This window comes from Urtica dioica, chromosome 1 (genome assembly GCF_054948205.1).
Source record: "Urtica dioica subsp. dioica isolate 48M chromosome 1, U.dioica_male_clone48M_v1_H2, whole genome shotgun sequence".
NCBI classification, from domain to species: Eukaryota; Viridiplantae; Streptophyta; class Magnoliopsida; order Rosales; family Urticaceae; genus Urtica; species Urtica dioica.
In genome coordinates, this window is record NC_142756.1 from 4,544,869 (window position 1) to 4,567,678 (window position 22,810).

Sequence of the window (22,810 nt, forward strand, 5' to 3'; positions counted from 1 at the left end):
TTCATGCCTTTGTTAAAATCAACATGTATGATCTAGGTTAATTAAACGCTATAAACGTTATGTGGAATCTTATGAATTTCCGTGCTTAATGCTTGTAATTGTTTTAATAAGACTTGATACCAATAGGTTATAGTTTGTCAATTATATAAGATTTTGTTTCTATGTTAATAAATGGGCTAATAAAAAATATAAATAGATAAGAGTTCCAAGTATAACGAAATTAGCTATTGTAGAGTCTTTGCGAAATCTAATGTCGAAGCTCGATACCATAGTTTTTATCGCATCCCTTAGTCGAGCCAAGCGTCGTGTTTATCTGCGCCGAGTTGGTACCTTGGCCTTTTCTTGTGTTTGTCATGCATCTTCCAAGTCCATCATACTCCATTTTCTTCAAAAAAATTTCTCATAACATACTCCATGTTCTCATAAGCTGATTTTCTATTAAAAAAAAAAATGGTCCAAATTCAAGCCCGCCGACAATTTGTGAGGGAAAAAAAATGATGTTATGACTATTATGAGCATTTGAAATTTTTAAGATAAAATAAGGATTACGCATCACGGAGATACATTGATAATGATGGGGTGGAGTGCAAGGTTGGTCTACAAGCCATATTTAAAAGTAATAAGTTGCAAAGTGATTTAGAAAGCCCACCCAACACCTCAATTGATCTCTTTTATTCCAAAAAGAAAATCAAACAAAAAGAGTCGTTCGCTTCGTTCCTTCCGATTAATTATATTTTACCACCACACCACCAGCTTTTAATTGTATTGTTTGTTTATTCCTTTCATCTCACATTCTCACTAATAAGACCACCTTTTGCATATATAAACAACCTTACATTTCCATACATTTTATTGCATTAAGAGTTAAGACATTATCTCTCTCTTCTCTCACAGTTCCTCTTTGCACTGAGGTTGGTCTCTCTCTCTCTCTCTCTCTCTCTCTCTCTCTCTCTCTCTCTTTTATTGTATGATATGCAAATGGGTTTCACTGTCATGATCTAGATCTGATTCTTTGGCATTACAGTTTATTTCACATCTCCGATCTTAGGTCATGAATTTGGATCTATCTATTCTATACATATCCACATTGTGATTTGAGATCCCAAAACCCGTTGAAAAGGCGAAGAAAAAAGAGAACCTACTAACTTTGGGTCTTGTCTAGGAATTTGGAGGAAAAAAAATGGAATCACGAAAGCTCGCGCTGGTCGTCGTTTCAATGGCGATCCTCGCTCTGTCGTCAGCTCAGAAGACCTCGCCGCCTCCGTCGCTGACTCCGACGCCGGCTCCGGCGCCGGCGCAGGAGTTCGTGAACCTCACGGAGCTCCTCAGCGTGGCCGGACCGTTCAAGACGTTCCTCGGCCACCTAATCTCGACGAAGGTCATCGAAACCCTACAGAACCAGGCCAACGACACCGAGGAGGGAGTGACGATCTTCGTCCCGAAGGACTCGGCGTTCTCGTCGCAGAAGAATATGCTGAAGAATCTGACCTCCGATCAGCTCAAGCAGCTCTTGCTCTTCCACGCGCTGCCTCACTTCTACACCTTCTCCGACTTCGGAAACCTGAGCCAGAGCAGTCCGGTGAACACCATGGCCGGCGGCGGACTCTTCTCGCTCAACTTCTCCGACAGCTCCGGCACCATCCACGTGGACTCCGGCTGGACCAGGACCAAGATCAGCAGCAGCGTCCACTCCTCCGATCCCTGCGCCGTCTACCAGATCGACAAAGTCCTATTCCCGGAGGCCATCTTCGGCACCGACCTACCTCCCATGCCCGCTCCGGCGCCGGCTCCGGAGGCCGACGCCGCCGGATCTCCCGCCGCAGATTCTCCGGCCGCCGACGCCGCTGGCTCTCCCGCTAAGTCGTCGCCTGGAAAGTCCGGATCTCCGGTGGTCGCCGCCGGATTGAGTCACCTGCTCGTCTCTGCTGCGGCGGCGGCGGCATTGGCGGTGGTTTTGTGAATTTGAGAGGATACTGAATCTTTTTTTTTTCATTTTTATTTTAAATTATTATTAATATTTTTTTTTTGGTTTTTGAGTTTAAAGAAAAAATTTGATGTGGACATATGTTGTGGGATTATTCTTGATTACTCTTTCTTTGAGATTATGTATGAATCTGGTGATGTGAGAGCTCTTATTTGTTCTTCGCTACGATGTGCTTTTTCTATGTTTACTTATTTATTTTTTTCATTTCGGAAATAATTCTTTTGTACTGTAATACAAGTATACAACTATGTCTGCAATTATTTATTTATTTTTCTTTTGTCAAGTGAAAGTGGCAAAAGGAATGTGTTTTGTGTAAAAAGACACAATAATGAATAAGTTGGTAAGAACTTGTAAAAAAAAAAAAAAAAAAAAGGTAAGTTGTATAACTTTGCTTATGTTAGTATCTTTATTTAGTGATATATCTGAAAAGTATGTTTCAAACTTCAATTACAAGCTCGTAAATTATACACAATTATATACTTATAATGGCGTGAATATTAATTATATAAAAAAAACTAAAACCGGCATTAAGTATGCTAACTTCATTTGGTAATTGCAATGGTTGTGAGATTAGTTGTCTTATTAATTATTAACTAAAGCTCAAGTTTCAAGTGTATTAATAGTTCTAAGACTTGTAGAGGCATTCGATGACTTTTGGCTGAAGAATTGAGATCTACTCTCCCAAACGAGATTGCTTATTTTTGGAAGATTTCGCTGTCTTCTTTATTATTCTATCTTAATATTTGCTTTTATAGAGCACTTTGTCATTATAAAATTAAACGCAATATTAGTCCACATGAGTGTGTTAGTCTTACTTTCTCATTCAACAATGTTAAAAAGGGAGTAAAACTTATGAGTAATCAATTTCATTGAAAGCTTACATGTTACATCTTTTACTTTAAACACGATTATACAATGTTCTGCCACGTGTTCACCTACCTAAACTACCTGTTAGCGGATTAGGCTACAAATTGAGGTTTGCACTGTGCACAAAAGATTATATAACTTGCATAATAATCAACATGAAATAAAATTTGTCAAATTTTTCAAACTGAAATTGAAAAATATAGCCAAAATAAATGATATTAAAGTTAGGATATACGTACCGGAGCAAAACGTGATACAAATGTGCTAAATATAGTATTTGTAGACTTCAAGAATGCTTCTAGGAAAATAGTAATTTTAGACGTCAAGAAGACTTTATTAATTGTAAATCTATTTGTTCAAATGTCCATTCGTATTTCTATGAGAGGATTCTGACTTGATCTCTATTCTAGTCGTACTTAAAACTTAAAAGACACATCCTTGTTTTTTAAAGGTATGTTTGGTGTGGTTGGGTGGGAAATACAATGAAATGGAAAAGATTACTAAAATTTACGAATTTTTTTTTTATGTAATGTTAACTCCAATCAAATGGAAATCCATAAAATAAAATTGGGATAAAAAAAAAGCTTGTTTTACGGTGTCATGTCCCTTTTTGATCAGTTTCTAAGTCTCGAGTAAAGGCTGATCATTCTTTTTTTGTGTTGTCCTTTACTTGATCGTAGTCAAAGTGAGATGGTATCAAGCAATAACGAGGTCGACGAAAGATGGTGTCTTGTTGATCATTTTTCTATTATATAAAGATATCGATTTCCAGGCTATGCAAAGTCAAATGACATGTCTATAGAGGCAGAGGAAAGGAAAGCATGTGAAAAACTCCAACATAAATTTATTTTGTCTACCATTAGGTTATAGGCGAACTTATTAATGGAAGTCCATAGACGTTTAACCGATTGGTGTTCACCCTGCTAAAGGCAAGGAAAAATCTGAGGGAGGTACTACTAAATAGGCTCGACATGCGGATTTAACTTCACAGCGTACAACCAAGCTTTTAGTATGAAAAGGGTGGTTAGGGAATTTGGATACTATATCCGAGGGAGGTCCTACTAAATAGGCTCGACATGCAGATTTCTATTATGACCTTACTTTAAGTATTCATACTCGCGTATTCTTTTTAAGACTCTTCGGCAATGATAAAAGACAATATTTGCGAAAACAAAACAATGTTAAGGTTTATGTAGTAGATTTTAAGTCTAATCTTATTGATATTTGTGAGGTATTAGAGAAATGATTTTTAAGTAAAAATATATTTTAGGGAATTTCGTATCCATTTGAGATATGTACATAATTTCACAAATAAAGAGGAGATTGAGTCCTATAAAGAAAAAAAATTGAAAATTACTCGAACCGCCTCGTTATAAAAACTTTTTTCTACTTCACTTCTCATTTTTTATTATGAGAATGTCTCGTTTCATTATGAAATTATCTTATTTTCTTGTTGTTTACGGTTTTATTAGACTTATCTTTGTTAATTTTACATTTTATTTCAATTATTATTAGTTTTTTACATTTCATTAAAAATATCAGCAAAATCATCTGAAATAAAATAAAACGAGGTACTGATAGAATATTTGAATATTCGAGGTATTCAAAGAATAACCATCTTAAAACGATGTACCTGTAGAATTTTCTTAAAAAACAAAATACAACAATACAAGCCCAATTAGGCTTTGTCCCGTTGTGAAGCCCCCAAGCAGGTCACCACATTGTGGTAATATCATGGGAAGGTACCCATTGCCCAACAAACGTTAGGCTTTGGTAAAAAGCTTATATACGAGACACATTAAAAGCTTTTTTGTTCGATAAAGGTCCATAACTCTAGCAAATGTTGGGCGTAAATGACTTAAGCCCATTCACTTGATAAGAGAGGACCAAGGCAGAGTAAGGCTTTTTTATTTTTATTTTTATTTTTTATGATTTATTTAATGTTTTTATATGATTTTTTATGTTGAATTATTTGTGAAAATTGCATGTCATAATGCTTTTTTTCTTCACATAACTTTTTAAAATAAATTGTGCTCTATTTAATTTTGTATACCTTTCATTTACAAGAAAAATTATCTCAAATAACTATTTTTTTTAAGATTCAAAATAGCCATTATTTTGAAAATATTATACCTTATAAATACTATTTATGTTCTTAAAAAAAGGGTACTATTTATGTAATTTTCTCCTCAAATTATAAAACTGGATTGTCATAATGTTTTAGAGCGTTCTAAACAAATCGAACTAAATAAGATGATATAAAAATCATTTTAAATCAAGAAAAATGACACATATATATTATATATCTTGTGTTTTAGCGAAATGTCAAGTTTAACTTTTGATTTTAAAAAATTTCGAGTTCATACTCTATGTTTAACTACAACGACGAAATTATACATTTAAATAGATAACAATGCTAGACATATTTTTTTATTGATTTTTCATTGACGTTGACTGTAATATTTATATGTAAACCAATTATCATTATTCATTCGCGCCCTATATGTAATTTATTAAAAAACGAAAAAACAAACAACAGTCTCTGAATCGTGGAGAACACAAACGAAGACAAGGGGTAAATGAATTTGATAACATTAAATTTGATAACATTAATATCGTCTTAGTTATTTATTTAGCTTTTATGTATTGTCCTGAATTGATTTGGGTTGATGTGAAATAAACATTGCCCACGCAAAAACTGAATGAATGCTTTGTAGTACAAATGTAAAACCAAAAGCAAATAACAAACTCTCTCTCGGCCCTGGCTCTTCGGCCATCTCTGCCACCACTCTTTTCTCTTCATAATCTCACAACACAACTCTCTCTCTCTCTCTCTCTCTCTCTAGAAGGACGAAAGCTGGTGCAAAAAAAGCCTTGATCGTCTTCACAATCTCAAAGCCCAACTTTCTGACTACAGAATCCATACAAGGTACGACCAGACGTATTCGGATGTTTTTTTCCCTTTCTTTCTTTCTTCCATCTTTGGCTTGCTTCGTTTGTCGTGTTGTTCTGAATTGTTATTTGTTCGATTTTGACTGCTTGTGCTTGGGTCAATCAATCTTCAAAACTCATTATTCACGCGTATTCGCTTGTTTGTTTTAAGAAATCGGATTTCGTTTTTCTTTGTGTTTAAATATTCAAAATAGATCGTTCCTTGGATTTGTAGTAAATGAATTGCGTTATACATTAAAAAAAAAAAGTGTCTGATCTTCGTCGAATAATAAATATATCGTCGATCATGAATCAGAGCGAACATTTCTTGTCCGTTCGAAACCATTGGAAGATGTCTGGGTTTGTTGGCGTGATCGTTTCTGATCAATGGCTTCAGAGCCAATTCACTCAAGTCGAGCTTCGAACCCTCAAATCCAAAGTAAGCATTTCTATTCCACATTATTTTTTTATTTTTTTTTATTAATCATCAGTAGCGTTTTCAAGTTTGTCATTTATTAAGATGTGTTTGGTCTTTGCTGTTATTTTAGTTTCTATCTGCGAGGACTCAATCAGGCTGTGTGAAGATGGAGGATTTACCACCTCTGTTCGTTAAACTGAAGGCCTTTACTGAAATGTTCACCGAGCAAGAAATCAGCGCCGTTTTCGAGGAGACTTGTAAGGACATGAGCGAAGAAATCGATTTCGAGTCATTCCTCAGGGTATGTCTCTAAAAAAAACATACCATTTGCTCGAGATTCTTACACTGTATTTATATATGTATCCTCGGGTTTAAGCAACTAGTACAACTTGTGAAATCATCCACAGGCGTATTTGAATTTGCAAGGCTCGGCAACGGCGAAATCGGGCGGCTCGAGAAGTTCGTCTTCGTTCCTCAAAGCGACCACGACGACCGTAAAGCACACGATAAACGAGTCCGAGAAGGCTTCGTACGTCTCTCATGTCAACACTTACCTCGCCGGAGACCCTTTTATGGCGAAATATCTTCCGATAGACCCGTCGACTAACGCGTTGTTCGATCTCGTGAAAGACGGAGTTCTTCTTTGGTAAAATTTGGGTTCCTTTTTTGTGGTCACTATTCCATTGGTGTTTTTGCTTTTGCTTCTTCAAGCCAAGAGGAAAAATGATCATTTTTTTAATGGTCATAGTTGATTAATTGGTGCAGTAAGCTAATTAATGTAGCTGTTCCTGGGACTATAGATGAGCGAGCAATCAACACTAAAGCTGTTCTTAATCCATGGGAGAGGAATGAGAATCACACACTGTGCCTCAACTCTGCGAAAGCTATTGGCTGCACTGTGGTTAATATTGGCACACAAGACTTGATTGAGGGAAGAGTAAGTGTTTAATTTGGGACCTTTTTTTTCCTGTACGTATGTATGCTCTCAAAATAAGTATTTTCTATAATGTATATGGTTCGGTGTGTTAATATTGCAGCCACATCTCTTGCTTGGATTAATTTCTCAAATCATTAAGATTCAACTGTTGGCTGATCTCAATCTGAAGAAAACTCCGCAGCTCGTTGAATTGGTGGATGACAGCAATGTATGTGAAGCTTGATAAGTAATTTTTTTTTTTGGTGGATATTATTTGTAAGCCATAATTGAAATGAAACATATCGTGGCAGGACGTGGAAGAACTCATCAGTTTGCCACCCGAGAAGATTCTACTAAAATGGATGAATTTTCACCTCAAGAAGGCTGGGTATGAGAAACAGGTCACGAACTTCTCCTCCGATGTGAAGGTACAGAAGAAGAATCGACGCTGATCGAAATACCACTTCATGAAATTTTGACTCGTGCGTATTCTATTCGCATATGTGTCACGTAATTTTCATCACCCACAATACCTCGTATGTGTACAGGACGGTCAGGCCTATGCGTACCTCCTTAATGCCCTTGCTCCTGAGCACTCGGGCCCGGCAGTGTTGGATAAAAGAGACCCAACAGAGAGAGCAAATATGGTTCTTGAGCACGCAGAGAAATTGGACTGCAAAAGATACCTCACTCCTAAAGACATTGTCGAGGGCTCACCGAATCTTAATCTTGCATTTGTAGCCCAAATATTCCAGCACAGGTGAGAAAAAATAGAACATTGACTTGCTAAAGCTTTACGAGAGAATTTCAAAAACTCTTACACGTCTCGGTGTGTGGCAGAAATGGGTTGACGGTCGACACTGAGAAGATGTCATTTGCCGAGGTGATGACTGATGATGCCCAAACTTCTCGGGAAGAGAGATGTTTTAGGCTCTGGATCAACAGTCTCGGAACTGCCTCTTATGTCAACAACGTTTTTGAGGATGTCCGAAACGGGTATACATAACTTTTTTTCAATTTCATCCCATTTTACATGTCAATGTCATGACCCTAGTGGAATCTTGATTGAAATTTTGATCCCTTAATTGACATGTGACTGTAGATGGGTTCTTCTAGAAGTTTTGGACAAAATTTCGCATGGTTCGGTGAACTGGAAGCAGGCCACAAAGCCGCCTATTAAAATGCCATTCAGAAAGGTTGAGAATTGCAATCAAGTTGTAAAGATTGGGAAGGAGTTGAACCTCTCTCTAGTCAATGTAGCTGGGAATGACATTGTGCAGGGAAATAAGAAACTCATACTGGGTGAGTTTGTTATCTTTATTTCTTTCCACAAAAAGAAAATAAATTAACTTGATTCCATTTGAATTGTCTTGTCGTATTTCCTCAGCATATCTGTGGCAGTTGATGAGGTTTACGATGCTCCAACTCTTGAAAAATTTGAGATCCCATTCTCAAGGTACGAAGGGTAAAAACATAACCGACGCCGAGATTCTCGATTGGGCGAACGGCAAAGTGAAGAAAGCGAACAGAACTTCTCGAATGCAAAGCTTCAAGGTGAAAAATAAAATAAAAACTGTAGTCTGTACTCTGTATGTAAATCACTTTGGCTACATATTATTTAATAAATAATAATATTTGTATAACAATGGTCGTTTTAGGATAAAAACCTTTCAAGTGGGATTTTCTTCCTCGAGCTTCTCTGTGCAGTCGAGCCAAGGGTAGTGAACTGGAGTGTTGTGACCAAAGGAGAAACTGGTAAGCTTCCCACACTATGAAAGATTTCTTTTTTATGATATAAAAGAAAAGTTTTTATTTTTATTTATTTTTTATTTTTTATTTTTTATACGTTAAACTTTTGTAGATGAAGACAAGAAAATGAATGCGACGTATATTATTAGTGTTGCTCGAAAACTCGGCTGCTCTATTTTCTTGTTGCCCGAGGACATCATAGAGGTAAGTCTATTTGTTAGCACAACACAACAATGTTTTAAACTTGATTTTTTCATCAATGTTTTTTTGTTTTGTTTTTCCGAAGTGAAATCCGGGTTCCAAACGTAACATTTTTAGTATCTGTGATGTCATTTACGACAGGTAAACCAGAAGATGATGCTGATATTGACAGCGAGCATTATGTACTGGAGCCTTCAGCAACGAGCGGAAGAGACCACCAGTCCTGATGCCACGTCACCAGTTACCACAGTAACCGATGATGCAGCACTTTTATCCGACACTCCCGATGCCACGTCACCGGTTACCACCGTAACCGATGCAGTAATTTTATCCGACGAAGTCTCCAACTTAGCCATCGGTGATGATGCTCCACAGATTGGAAACGGAGATCAGTCCTCCGAATTAGGAGAAAATGAAGTCTCTCTCAGTTCCGACGGAATAGAAAGTCAGGATAACTAATGATTGAAGACGGAAACTATACTTTTTTTTCTTGGGTTTGTTTTCGTCGAGTTAGAAGTCTTTTGGTTGTTCTTGGTCTACTTGAGCATAAGGAGGTTTTTTTTTTCTCATACATAATATTCTTGCCGAACCACAGAAGAAGAAACTCATGTAAATTTTGAATAGATTTGTTCACATAGGCGTATTCTTTTACAAAGGAAACTGCATTCTTTTAAAAAAAAAAATATATATATATACAAATTCATTTCAAGTATGAGTGATTGGTTCGTCCAAGATGGCAATGCTTGGCGTGTATTAATCCATGTATACTCCTTATTTATTATTATATTTTTTTATCATGACTCTTAGTTGGTGCAATCATACCAAATATCAACATTTATCTTTTTATTTTTGTTTTGAATACTCGGCATTTATCTTCAGTGATTGCAAAATCTGTGTGATGTTAAATGGTAAAGTCTCGCCATTATAATTCAAATGGAACGGTTTCAACATTGATGAAACACTAGAAAAATGCGACAATCACTTCGGTCCAAGTTAGTAAATCCATCACATGATGAAACAATATGTATAGCTGTCCGACATTGGACAGAAAGTAAAAATGTTTAAATAAATAAATAAAAACCCTATAATTGTCGGGGTTTTAATGGAATGCTCAGCAGAGGCATGCATGTATAAGAAACAAACGAAGGGGTCAATATGCAGTATACCCTTCGGATCAGAGTTAAGACCTCCTCTTTTAATGAAACAAATCATATATCATTATATATACCTTTCTTAAAATAAAATAGCTAAAATAGCATTTTTTTGAAATATAAAGATAATAAATAAAATATTTTCTAGAAAAATGTATTAATTACATCTTTTGTAGTTAGGAACTTTAGGAGATTAAGTTAATAGAAAATGCAAAACATGAGTGATTTAGAATTTTTTATTTCTAATAAAAAAAAGTTTTTTTAATTGAATTTTTTGCATTAGAATGGAGATGAACAAGACGACTCTACTATGAAAGAGAGAAAAAAAAACACTCAACTCCGTTGACTCATGCGACTTGCTCTACAAAACGGTACATAACGGCATTAACGATTCCGTGTCACCATTTGCGTTTTACGGAAGTGTCGATTTCGTGAGCCACGGAAATTAGCAAGGTGATTTTCGACACCTGTCGGAAGTGAGAGTGGATCAGGTGATTTCCAACACTTTCCGAATCTTTGATTTTTTTTAATATGAACCCTTGGATCAATCAACCATACTGAATCAAGGCTAAAAAACGTTTTGCTTTATCATTATCGGAAATTTCTATTTTCATTATTCCTATTGAAAATACCATTTCTGTTAACATCCGGAAGGTAAAATTGCCTAATGAAAATAACAATTCCGTTAAATCATGAAAGGCACATTAACATAAATGATATTTCCGTTTTCTTCCAATATCCGGGATGAGGTCTACCCAGATTAATAATGACGTTCAAGAGTTTAGAAAAAGCAAAGGAAAAACTCAAAATCAAGTAGCCACATGCAAACACGTACAAATATCTCGAAATAAAGTTAAACATACACAATAAGGAAAACAAACGAAAGTCCCGATACAATATAAAATTACATTCAAACAATATGTGCGTTCATATTATGATCACAATTACTCTCCTTGTTTTATCTTCGGTCTTCCTCTGTTGCTCTTCTTCTTTGGATGCGTGATAATTTTTTTAGCTAACAAATATTTGTCAAAATATTTATAAATTGGTTAATATCTTACACGGTAAATATATATATATATATATATATATATATATATATATAAAGAATTGTTTGTAACTGATTTAAATAGGTCGAAATTCCTAGTAAACCTAAACATTCGTCAAAATATAGAGAATTGGTCTAAAACCTAATTAATTAGTAAAAAATTCAAACAAAAGGTTGAATTTTTTTGTTTTCGTACAAACTTAAAAGATTATTTTTAGGAAGATCATGCAATATTTTTCCGAAATAAAAAAATAATATTTAAAATCTATGAACGAATAGTTAAACATACTAAACATACCTATTATATTTTAACAGAACTTTAAGATCTCAAATTAGAATTTCTAAATTTACAAGAATGAGATTTTTAAATTTCTAAATTTAAAGATAGAAAGGTAGAGAATACCTAAGAGGAGAAATACTTTTGGTATCAGATTTGGCTCTCTTGTAGTTAAATTAATAAGAAAGAGTAATGTGGTCTTTTTCATTTAAGTATATGTAGGATTATTCAGAGGCACTCTAGTAATGTTAAGAATAAAAATTTCAACTTAAATCATTAGAGCAAAGCATTAACTAAAACATAAACCATATCTATCATCAAACAACATCGAGTTGTCATTAATGGACTTCCACTTGGGGAAAAGCAAGAAAGAATATATATATATATATATATATATATATATATATATATATATATATATATCTCTTTCGCACAAATATGATTAGCTAAAGGCCACGTCAGTCATTTTGAAGATAATTATCGCCACCCAAAGCACAATAATTAAGGGAATAGAAGAATACTTCCCACACAAAACCGAATCCATGGGACCAATTGATCATCAAAGCATGTCTTCAGATTTTTTTTTAAGTCCAATAATTTATTGACCCTATCAACCCAGATATGCGAATCCAAATCAACATCTATTTAATTTCTGAAACCGCCAATTGCAAATCAATGTATTTTATTTTCGGGATATATTTTTAGTAGGATCTCAAGTACAAATGAGGAATAAAACAACAGTTGAGAGAGATGACCTAAACATAACTAGAAATTTTTGTGCGATTACTAATATACTATACTAACTAGCAATCTCTTAAGCTATGTTTTCGCACATTTCAATTTGGTATAGCTTTGAACGGTCCAAAAATAGGGTCCAAAAATATCCGAGCAACCAAAAAGACAGTCTTTCAACCAACCCTAAATTGGAGATTCGACCAACAGTGTCTGTTGTTGGTTGTCAAACTCGGCCAAGTCCTCACTCCTGACTAATGCTTAATTGATTTCAAATTACTCCATTGAGAGTTTAGACCAAATATCATCTGAGATTAACAACTGACCAAAAAAAAAAAAAAATTTAACCCCTGTAAAAAAATGTTATGACAACTGACAAGAAAACGCAATTAGCCTTGCAAACACCACCAAGTTGCCAAAATGTGAACGCATGAGAATTCTTACAATTATTATCAGTTTGTTTTTAAGCATATTTAGGTTTTTTTAATACAGAAATTGCGTTCCATTCGAATAACCAGCTTGAGTCTACTATAGCATATAAACCCAGGTAATAATATAAGCCCTTAAAAAAACAAATAAAAAAATTAGAGGGAATTTTTGTGCTCAGTTAAACTTATAAAAGAATCCATTTTATGAGAGGAAAGAGTGAGACTACAAGGAACTGGTGCTCTCTGGGCATTATTTAGCATTCCATACCAAGAATCTGGCACATCACATGTGAGCAATAAATGGTTCTAAAATAAATTAAATAAATAAAAATCAATTTAAAAAATTACGACCTGTGTGGTTTCTCAACACAGCCTGAAGTTCTTCCCCCAAAACCACATCTTGAATTTCCACATTCATTGTTTTGAGATTTTATGCGCTTGAATATATGCCCATAACTCACCTCACCACCACTAATAATGACACATTGCTCTTATCTCAAAGAAGAAGAAGAAAAAAGTCATTTCTATCCCAATACCCACCAATCCATAACAACGACAAATTTAATACTTGCAAAATTCCCAACAAAGCAAATAGCTTTATGTGTTATGACTTATGACATGCATTGCACAACCAAAACAGAAGAAAGGAAATGAACAAACAACAAAGCATATGTTGAATTATCAGATCTATCGTTGCCTGAAACAAGATATGTTTGTTTTGTACACAAATGATAATAAGCCAAAGGGAAAAAAAAGTACCCAGATCAGAATTTGTAGTAAGATCTATTAGCTTATCTCAACAATACAGAGAACAATATCCAAATGCCCATGATGAAATGGGATATAGGAAAAAAAAAAAAAAAAAAAAAAAAAAAAAAAAAGCTATGCTACATACAACATGGTAAAATCTAACAAGCTTCAATATTTTGGGGGAAAAAAAAGGAAAAATGAAAAAAAAAAAAAAAAAAAAAAAAAAAGAAGAAGCAAATCCTCAAATTTTTTCCCCAATTTCTTTTCTGGTAAATTTTCTCCCGAAAAAAATAAAAGAGAAGACTAAAATACCACCAACAATAATTATAGTGATCGAAGCGTACAACAAATCAATCATCAGAGACACAGAGCAGTTGCTTTAAGCTCATCGTCATCGCCTCCGAAGAACGAATCTGAGCCGTCCATCGGCGGAGGGAGATTCAGATCGAACGGCAACACTCTCCGAAACGACGACGTCATAACGCAGTCGTCACTGTCGTCGTCGTCGACTACCACGGACGAGGACGAATCGCAGTCGCTGCGACAATCCTCCGGCGGGAAGACCGGCTTCACGGGCCTGGCGGGTCGCGATTGGGCCTGGGCCGAGACTCTGGGCCCACTAAAGGACTCGACGGTGCTGCTGAGGCTGCTCGAAGCCTGAACAGCGTCTTTCCTGTGGACATCTTCGACGAGAGCATGGCTAAAGTTAGGGTTAGGGTTAGGGTTAGGGATCGGAAAATTGGTCTTGGCCTTGGGTCCCCGGAGAGAGACGGCGGCGGCGTCGTAGGCTCGGGCGGCGTCCTCGGCGGAGTCGAAGGTGCCGAGCCACACGCGTGCCTTCTTCCACGGGTCTCTGATCTCCGCCGCGTATCGGCCCCAGGGTCTCTTCCGTACGCCTCTGAACCGGACTTCCTTCGTAGGCAGTTCTTCTTCTCCGGCGACCGCGTTGGGCGATAGATCGATAACGGCTCTGCCTCCTCGCCGCATGGGGTTTGAAGATCGGAACCTGAAAAAAAAATAGGAAGATCTTCTGCGCCGGAAAGGCCAAACGAGGAAGAAAAAAAAAAGGAACGACCTAGGATTTTTTTTTTTTTTTTTTTTTTTTTTATGGTAGATTTGCAGGAAGAGAGGTTGATAGTTAGATTGAGATTGAGATTGAAAAGGGTGAAAAAAATATCTCGAAAACTACCACCTCTAAGAGAGATCGCTAATCTTCCATAGCCTGAAAATTTCACGGCGATTTGGTTTTCTTTTCCTTTCGTTTCTCTCTCTCCGATTGATAGAAGGAAAACCCGGATTCATTTCTTATTAAGCTTTTCAATTTGCAGTCCCCAAAAACGAATGGGAACGTTTATCAAATTACGGTATTGCCATTTCCTCTTATAAATAATTAAAAATGCTGGAACCATTTGGAAAAAAAAAAAAAAAATTAAAATAAAGATGAAGTATATCCTTGTAAAAACGTCACAAACGTGAAACGAGCCAATGCAATAATATGTGAATAAATCTTACGACATAATTTAGCGATGTTTAAAAATAATGAAATACCTCCCTTAAAAATAAAAATAAATGTACATAAAAAAAAATGCAATAATGAAGTATATCCTCGATAGCGCACCATCAAAAGAACATCATTTTTACAGATTCTATTTTTATTTTTTATTTTTTTAAAATACAAATTATTAATTAAGAAGAGAATCAAACCTTTGTTTACGGTGTGTGCCATTATTCAGTAGTAAATATTAACTTGCTCGGAAGTTGTCAAGGAACACAACTCCTCCTACAAGTAAAATAATTAATTCGATGTACAAAAATCGATGTGTCGACTAAATAACTAAAAATTAAAATTATACTTGTGCAGGGAACAATCAAATTCGTACTCATAAAAATGGAACATAGCTGTTACTAATAAAATAATTAATTCGATCCTTTGCGAGAAATACCTAATAATCAAGTTTATGTCTTGAACACACACTTGATTCTAACAAAATTTTACAAATAAACTTATTTTGTTAGACAAGTTCATAGTCGAGACTGTAAATATTCGGATCAAAACATAGCAATATGCCCATGATCTAAGAGTAATACACTTTGCTTTGATTTCAGATTTAGCAGTCTACAAATGCATATTCAAGTTGAAACAAAATACATACACCATAAAATAGAAAGAAAGTGTCATGAAAAAAATTAAAAGTAGAACCAAATCGAAGACAACCAATCTAGAAGTAGAAGTGGGAGATTTATACATATATATATATATATATATATATATACATATATATATATATTATATATATATATGTTCGATATCACCTCACGGTTCACAAGATCGACCTCCTTGCTCGTCAACAAATCATTTCATTCATATTCCCTTTGAAATTAGTGGTCCCACATAATCTAAACCAGTTAATGATATCGTCTATTTATGGACCTTTTCATTAATTAAGTTCACTTTCATCACATGCATTTTACAAAACAGTTGTTCACGCTTATCTCGAGTATGTGTTTATGATATATTAGTCTAAATTCTGAATAATCGATCACAACAAATGAAATGTGGAATGAACTCATAATGTAATCAATCTGATATAGATATCCTTAGATAACATTCATTCTTCTATAAGTATGTATTTGTGATTTTTAGTCTAATGTATGAAACAACTCACAACAAATGAAGAGTCAAGTAGATTTGCTTGACATCTTTTCTAAGTTAGTTTAAAAGAGATATCTCACAATCCAATAATCAAATGGACAATTGATTCGCAATGATGACTGTTGAGAGAAATATTGATATCTAGTCACGCGGCATAAGAGGTGTGACTCTAGAATTCTTTCTAGATTTCTTAAAAGGAGATGTTGAATAAGAATTGTGATCTTTTAAGACTGAAACAAAAACTCTTGAAATGTTTGAAGTCTCAAATATGCTATATATGAATACATAGTTTCTTATCACTTCTCATCTTCATTTAACTTCAAAAAAATAAATAAATAAACCCAAGGTTCTAAGTGATCTTTTAAGGCATCTTTATGTTTTGATGAATTTATAAATCAATAAAATTGAAACATTCATTCTTATTCATTATGTTTGTGGTGTTTATGATTAATCTGTCTTTGTCCTAGACAGGTTCATTCTAGTTTCACTCACACGCAAATCCTAGACACATTCTTTGAGTTTATTTGTAACTTTTTTTTATGGTAGATCTTGGCGAGACATTAGAGATCAAAACCCTAAAATTTCTATGAAGTTTAAGCACGCTACAAGAGGTTGGTATAATTGTTTGTTATTGCTTTAGATTTTATCATGTTCATTACTTAGATTTCTTACATGTAGTTTGAGAAAAAAGAAACTTGTTTATTTTCTCACCATACATTGTTATGTCAAATATTTTTTTAAATTTTTAGTATCATTTCCAACCTAATCATGTGGGAGTTATGAGCTCTCGCATATATGTAAATTCATGAAGGAGATTGCTTAAATGCAAAATATATGATCCTCATGTTAGCGTAGATGTAAACCGAGTCTGATAATTATCAGTGAATAATTTCATTGACTAAATCAATCAATGTGATATGTTAGCTATATGTAAGGAACCTTTTTTATTTTTTATAATAAGTTGTAACCCGTTTCTTAAGTTATGAGGTCGTAAATAACTAGAAAGACAAAACGGCAATTTGTAAATCTATGACAAGTGGATTAATTATGCATTAGATTTAGATCCAGTAGAAAATAGAACCAGTATGATTCAAGAGATTAGGTTTATAGCAACGATTTTTTTAGTAAAGTAAAGTTAATATAACGCTTTGAAAAAAGTTCTGAAGTTTTAGAACTAATTTTCCACGAAACAATACCACGCTCAAATGCATGATTTTTTTTTTAAAGTGTCTGAATTTGTATGCGATTGTTACAAAAAAATATCGGTTAATCAGATATAATAAAGGGCAAGGACTTAAAAACTTAAATATCCAAATATATCTTCCTGTAATTTAACTATTAAAAGAGAGAAAAAAAAGATAAGAAAACATCCCAGAAATTAAATAAGTCAGAGACACCAGGATCTTACAATTCTATTTTTTTTCACCTGCGTATTATTCACCTCAAAAAAATGCCTACCCATCACCCCAAAGGCTTTGATCATCAAACCGATTTCACAAACAAACCTAGTCACTCATCAGAATCGCAGGCGAAAAACAAAACGGGGGATGGAAGGTGAAAAAAACATGTTCCTTTCGAAGAGACTAATCCAAAAAGGACATTAAAAAAAAAAAAAAAAGCTCTTCACCCAGATTGATCTTCCGAAATTTCAGAGGAAGGCGGCGAGTGTGCCACCGAATCGGACAGCTTGGTCAAGTCTTCCGCGAGCTTCGTCTCCAAATTCTGGTTCATGTTGTTAAAGGGTTTGTTATGGGTCGCATCAAAAGATTTTGATGGCATCGGGTAAGGAATATCGGGCACTAGAGGCACAGCGCTGAACTCTCTTTGGTAATTTAAAATTGCCGAATCGAACATAGCAGGAAGGGTCACACCGTAGTTGGCGATCGGAGGGTGATCGAACTTGCATGTCGGGCCGTATTTGCAGACCCCAGATGTGCTGTAGTATGAGCAAATAGCCTCCCCCTGAATAATATAGCCGAGAAAAGATTTCTTTACTCGTCAGTGACGTCAAAAATAATAATGATAACAAACAAAATAACGAGAGCTAGGCGTTACTTACGGGCCTCGAGGGAAGCACAACCTGGTTGATCCTTTCTCTCGGGTGATTATACTTGCAATCGGTCCCGTATTTGCACGTCCCGGTGTTCATGAAGTAGCGGCACTCAGGTTGATCGGGTCGCACCGGAAGAATTTGGGTCGAGTTTGACGACAATTGCATTTGGACCCCGGAGCCCAACTCTCCCGGGCTCTTGTAAGCAAGATTAGGCCCGAGAATACCAGGGGACGAAACAGTCATGTTTCCCTGACGACAAAAGAACACACAAGTCATTACTAAAAAAAATAAATAAATAAATAAATAAAGTAAAAACTAAAAAATGAAGGATCCATTAGGTAAATAGCCATATTTACAGTTTGACACTGCTTTATTAATATTTTTGGTTATAATAGTAAAAAAGAACTTTAACAATTATAATGATAAATTTGTCAGTGTTAACTATTTTTTTTTTCTTCTCTATATGCATCCCACAAAATTTAAAGTATGTAAAAATGGTGGGATTTATGAATTTCTGATCCCGCCAAATCATCTCTATTCATATGTGACAATTATACCAAATGCACGAATTATAATGATCCATTCCACATCTTTCCACTCCACTAAACAAAGATAAGATGGCCTTAACAAGCTTGTTTATAAGTAAAACACAAGCTAAACCAGAAATAAATAAACTAATGCTTAAAGAAAATTAATACCTAGCTCGATTAAAGATATTTTTTAGTTGACTGTTTACCTAATTTTTTGAAAAAAGTACCATAGCGCCTCACAACTTCTAAACCTAGAGCAAGTAACGAATATATAACTTTATATATATATATATATATATATATATATATATATATATATATATATATATAACCACGGTGTCCAAATTAAACCCGACTAAATCCAAAATACCCTGGCATTATCAACCCCAGTAGCCCTAATTGTTCCGTCCCGGCCCACCGGGGACTGATAAGGTCCCAAGAATCGCCCTTACCACTAAAGGTTAGTAACGAATTGTAATTGGGCCATGACATCAAAGACATGATTTTTTTTTTTTTTTGGATAAATAAAAACGCATCCACATAAAATTTTCTGACTAACAAGATACTAACCACATAAGTGTTCCAGGCGGCAGCAGAGATGATCCCTTGAGAAGGAGGAACCACGACGGGAATGTAAGACTGAGGCGGCGGGGCCGCCATGTAAGGCCCTCTCGGGAACGACCACGCCGGAATTCCGCCGGAGTACGGCAGAACGCTGCCCGGAGGCGGCGGCGGAGCCATCGCCGACGCCGGCTGCGGGTGGTGGAACTTGCACGCCGGCCCAAACTTGCATTCCCCGGTTCGCATGTAATACGGGCACGGCTTTTCCTCCTGAAATCGAATATCATTGTTACTATTATTCTCAAATCAGGAATCAAAATAATATCAGTGTTATATTATCGGATTGTGACCTGGCGCATCGGGAGGCCAAGGACGTTGTAGGAAACCGGGCCGGCTCCGCGCCTGTCTCTCGGATGATGGAATTTACAGGTCGATCCGTATTTGCAAGTCCCTGTCTTCAGAAAATACTGCACCGGGATTTTTTTTTTTTTTTTGCAAGGCAAATCATCATGTAACTCGATAACAATAATTTATTAAAGCCCGAAAACTCAATTACGAAGCTACATCTTATATGGAACCATCAACGGAAGACAGCAACACGACAAATTATAACCAAAGAAATTAATTGATGACCGGATACGTGTTGTAGTAAACATGAAAGACGTGTTTTTGAATCTTAAATTCACCGAAAAAGACAAGTGGATATTTGTTTTGCTAACATTCCAGTAAAAGATGCAAGATACTATGCCGAAACGAAACGGTCGAATAATGGCAAACCGCAGAAGTCAAAGAAGGAATCAAATATACCATCGCGTTTCCTTGTATTACGCATTGCTTGCGTAACAAATGACATGAATTGCAGAGATCTGATACAAAACTCGTAAGAGTCTTGCTGAAATCAGGTGCCCATAGACAAGTGTTGCTTTGCTCGTAAATGAATTGCAACTAAATTATGACGTTTCGCTATATATTTAAAGGCACATTGATTATTCGCAAGCTGTTTCCTAAACCGCAAAGAATGGAAAAAAAAAAAAAAAAAAAAACCCCTTACCCCACAGTCGGGCTGTCCAGCTCTTTCAGGAAGATCGCAGTTGTACTGAGTAACCTGCATAACAAACAAAGTCCCGAAATATTCAATAACTAAGGAATATAAAAAGAAAAAACTGAATAATAAAAAAACGATAAATTGCAATACAAAAACACGATATGAGGCTCTCAAGGACATGAGGTCTAGTTACCGGAGGAGCATAAGCAGGGTGATTGAAACGGCAATTATTTCCATATCCACAGAGACCGGTCCGCAAATAATAAATACAGTCCGGCTCGCCCGGGCGATCGGGTAATGCATTTGCCTGAGCCAATCCACCACCATCGTGGTTATCATTGATTTTCAACCGCCAGATTGCGTCTGCAAATATATTTATATATATATATATATATATATATATATATATATATATATATATATATTTACATGAAGAACACAGATTACAAAAAAGCTTAGGATCAGAGTCCTTGTGTAATGATGTACATAGCCTCAATCAACCACTTCAAGCACATATATTCAGATTCCAGAAACAAAGGGTTTGATGATTTCCTCAGGTACCAAAAAATACTCTGACCTAGGAAAAACAACAAAGGCAATAAAATACTAAACCATTGATACATATAAAATGCTCAAAATCTAAAAGGTAACGTGTCAGTGAGGATCAAGTGAATGATCTTCAAACACCTGATAACCCACAAAACGTACCCAAAAAAATAAAAATAAAAATATTTGTTTTTCCTTTCTCACAATCCTTGGTATATACATTGCATCTTAACACCAAATTAAACGGCCTCAAAACCGAAGAACACAGATAGATAGCGTAATCACACGAAACACGAGCACAAACCAAAAAAAAAAAAGAAAAAAAAAGAGGCAAATTTCACGGAATTCATTGATTTTCAAACAGGAAAACACGCACGCATTGCAGTTCTGAGACAGAAAAAGAAAAAAAAAAAAGAAAAAAGAGCTGAGACGAAAACGCCATGATCACCACCACCAAATACGATACGAGAGCAAAACAACAATCATATAATGAAAACGAAAAGCCATGATCAGATCTCCAAACGCAAAAAAGCGTACACGAGAAAAAGATGTCACCTTCAATATTGCCATCGGATTGATTCGGAACGGCATTTCTCTGACTCTGCCGTGTATCTGGCATCGGTAGTGCAAATGACACCTCTCTTTTTTTAATTTATTTTTCTTATTTTTCTTATTTCTGATTTTCGCTCTCAAAACAATCGAGCCCCGGAAAAGTTCTCAGAATCTCTCAAGCGAATCAGAGCCAAACTCTCTCTTCTCTCTCTCTCTCTCTCACTCTCAGAGAAGAAGAGAAAATAACCCCAATAAAGGGTGTGATCAGAGAACAAAGGATATGAAAACTGAAGGGAAAAAAAGTAAATAGAAAATAATATCAGGGGGAAAAAATGGAACAATCACAGAGAAAGATAATATTCTGGATGGACAAAGCAAATGTGAAAAACGCAAAAATTAAAAAAATTTAAAAAAAAAAAACCACTGTTTTCATATTTTTGTGATATTTTTTTCTCTTCGTTTTTTTATTTTTATTTTTATTTTTTTTCTTCCGCTTTGGGGAGTTGTTTTGGGAAAGCTTTCGAATGTGAACCCAAGAATATGTTTAAGTTTTCTTGCACTCGTGTACGAATAATAAATTATTTGTCCATCGAAATTACCAAAATATCCTCCACGTGGCGGGATTATAAGCTTTGCTTGCGTTGGACAGTGAATTAAATGACCTCTTTTTCTTCTTCTTCTCTCTTTTTGTTTTTCCATTTATTATTTTAGCCTTTTAATAATAATAGTATCAGCTTTTTTTTCTTTTCTCTTACCACCACAAGAGAGTCAAAGACTCAAAAACTAACCTAATAAACAAACAAAATTCATATTCTTTTTGTATTTTTTACAGTTACCATGAGCCGTAGGATTTCGGTCTGACGGTGTGAAAGACAAGTTCTCCTCTCGCTGATTATACAAGTAAAAAAGAAATGCATAAATATATTTTATTTTTTGTTCAAATTATTCCTCCAAGTGGGGTTTGTTAATTAACAAATCCTGACCGTTTAATTGTGATGGCGGTGGCTAAGCAATCACCAATCTGATGGATTTGAGGGCTCTAGCTGCGGGACCCACGTGAAGTTCCCTTCTTGGGTTTTGGGCCCCACACGCGGGAAATGGTAAATATTGTTCTAAATGACGTAACTACCCCTCTTGAAGAGAGAAAGAGAAAGAGAGTGAATGACCCCTTTTTCGTTTTCGTGTATAATTTGCTCTGTTTGGTCTTCTTGGTGTCCTAAAAACTGCCATCCTTATTATTATTGTATAATTATAATGTCATGACTCATGACTCATCAAAAGCGTGTATTTTTTATTTCTTTTAGACATCGTGTGTTTGTCGCTTTGTTGTGCATGGATGTGATTTTTTTTTTTTTTTGTTGCGAGAATGACTTTTTTTTTTTTTCGGTGAAGCGGCTATATAACCAAATAAAACTTAA

General features: G+C 35.4%; 4 protein-coding genes across 5 annotated transcripts; 2 read left to right on the forward strand and 2 right to left on the reverse strand.

Annotated features, from left to right (window-relative positions):
• The first annotated feature begins 673 nt into the window (after window positions 1–673).
• FLA7 (FASCICLIN-like arabinoogalactan 7) lies at window positions 674–2,229 on the forward strand. Its single transcript, XM_089607697.1, has 2 exons — window positions 674–911; window positions 1,163–2,229. The coding sequence occupies exon 2, from the start codon at window positions 1,181–1,183 to the stop codon at window positions 1,958–1,960; it is 780 nt and encodes a 259-aa protein (XP_089463823.1). The 5' UTR covers window positions 674–911; window positions 1,163–1,180; the 3' UTR covers window positions 1,961–2,229.
• A 3,291-nt stretch (window positions 2,230–5,520) lies between these two features.
• LOC149406593 (Actin binding Calponin homology (CH) domain-containing protein) lies at window positions 5,521–9,848 on the forward strand. The gene is made up of 14 exons (XM_089607700.1): window positions 5,521–5,780; window positions 6,099–6,221; window positions 6,331–6,501; window positions 6,608–6,846; window positions 6,966–7,137; window positions 7,238–7,345; window positions 7,428–7,544; window positions 7,665–7,876; window positions 7,957–8,112; window positions 8,219–8,418; window positions 8,504–8,670; window positions 8,775–8,871; window positions 8,978–9,069; window positions 9,208–9,848. The coding sequence occupies exons 2-14, from the start codon at window positions 6,135–6,137 to the stop codon at window positions 9,523–9,525; spliced, it is 2,136 nt and encodes a 711-aa protein (XP_089463826.1). The 5' UTR covers window positions 5,521–5,780; window positions 6,099–6,134; the 3' UTR covers window positions 9,526–9,848.
• Window positions 9,849–13,396: 3,548 nt separating this feature from the next.
• On the reverse strand, window positions 13,397–14,815 carry LOC149406594 (ethylene-responsive transcription factor 3-like). Its single transcript, XM_089607704.1, has one exon. It carries the CDS (start codon window positions 14,437–14,439, stop codon window positions 13,810–13,812), a length of 630 nt encoding a protein of 209 aa, XP_089463830.1. The 5' UTR covers window positions 14,440–14,815; the 3' UTR covers window positions 13,397–13,809.
• A 2,592-nt stretch (window positions 14,816–17,407) lies between these two features.
• On the reverse strand, window positions 17,408–21,763 carry LOC149406595 (zinc finger CCCH domain-containing protein 3-like). 2 transcript variants are annotated; one of them, XM_089607716.1, is made up of 7 exons: window positions 21,396–21,763; window positions 20,488–20,601; window positions 20,301–20,354; window positions 19,600–19,716; window positions 19,259–19,519; window positions 18,165–18,407; window positions 17,408–18,067 (listed from the first exon to the last, which is right to left on the reverse strand). In XM_089607716.1, exons 1-7 carry the CDS (start codon window positions 21,429–21,431, stop codon window positions 17,729–17,731), a joined length of 1,164 nt encoding a protein of 387 aa, XP_089463842.1. In that variant the 5' UTR covers window positions 21,432–21,763; the 3' UTR covers window positions 17,408–17,728. The 2 variants fall into 2 exon arrangements, with proteins under 2 accessions (XP_089463842.1, XP_089463836.1); XM_089607710.1 differs by having other exon boundaries at window positions 20,488–20,657.
• Between the last annotated feature and the right edge of the window lie 1,047 nt (window positions 21,764–22,810).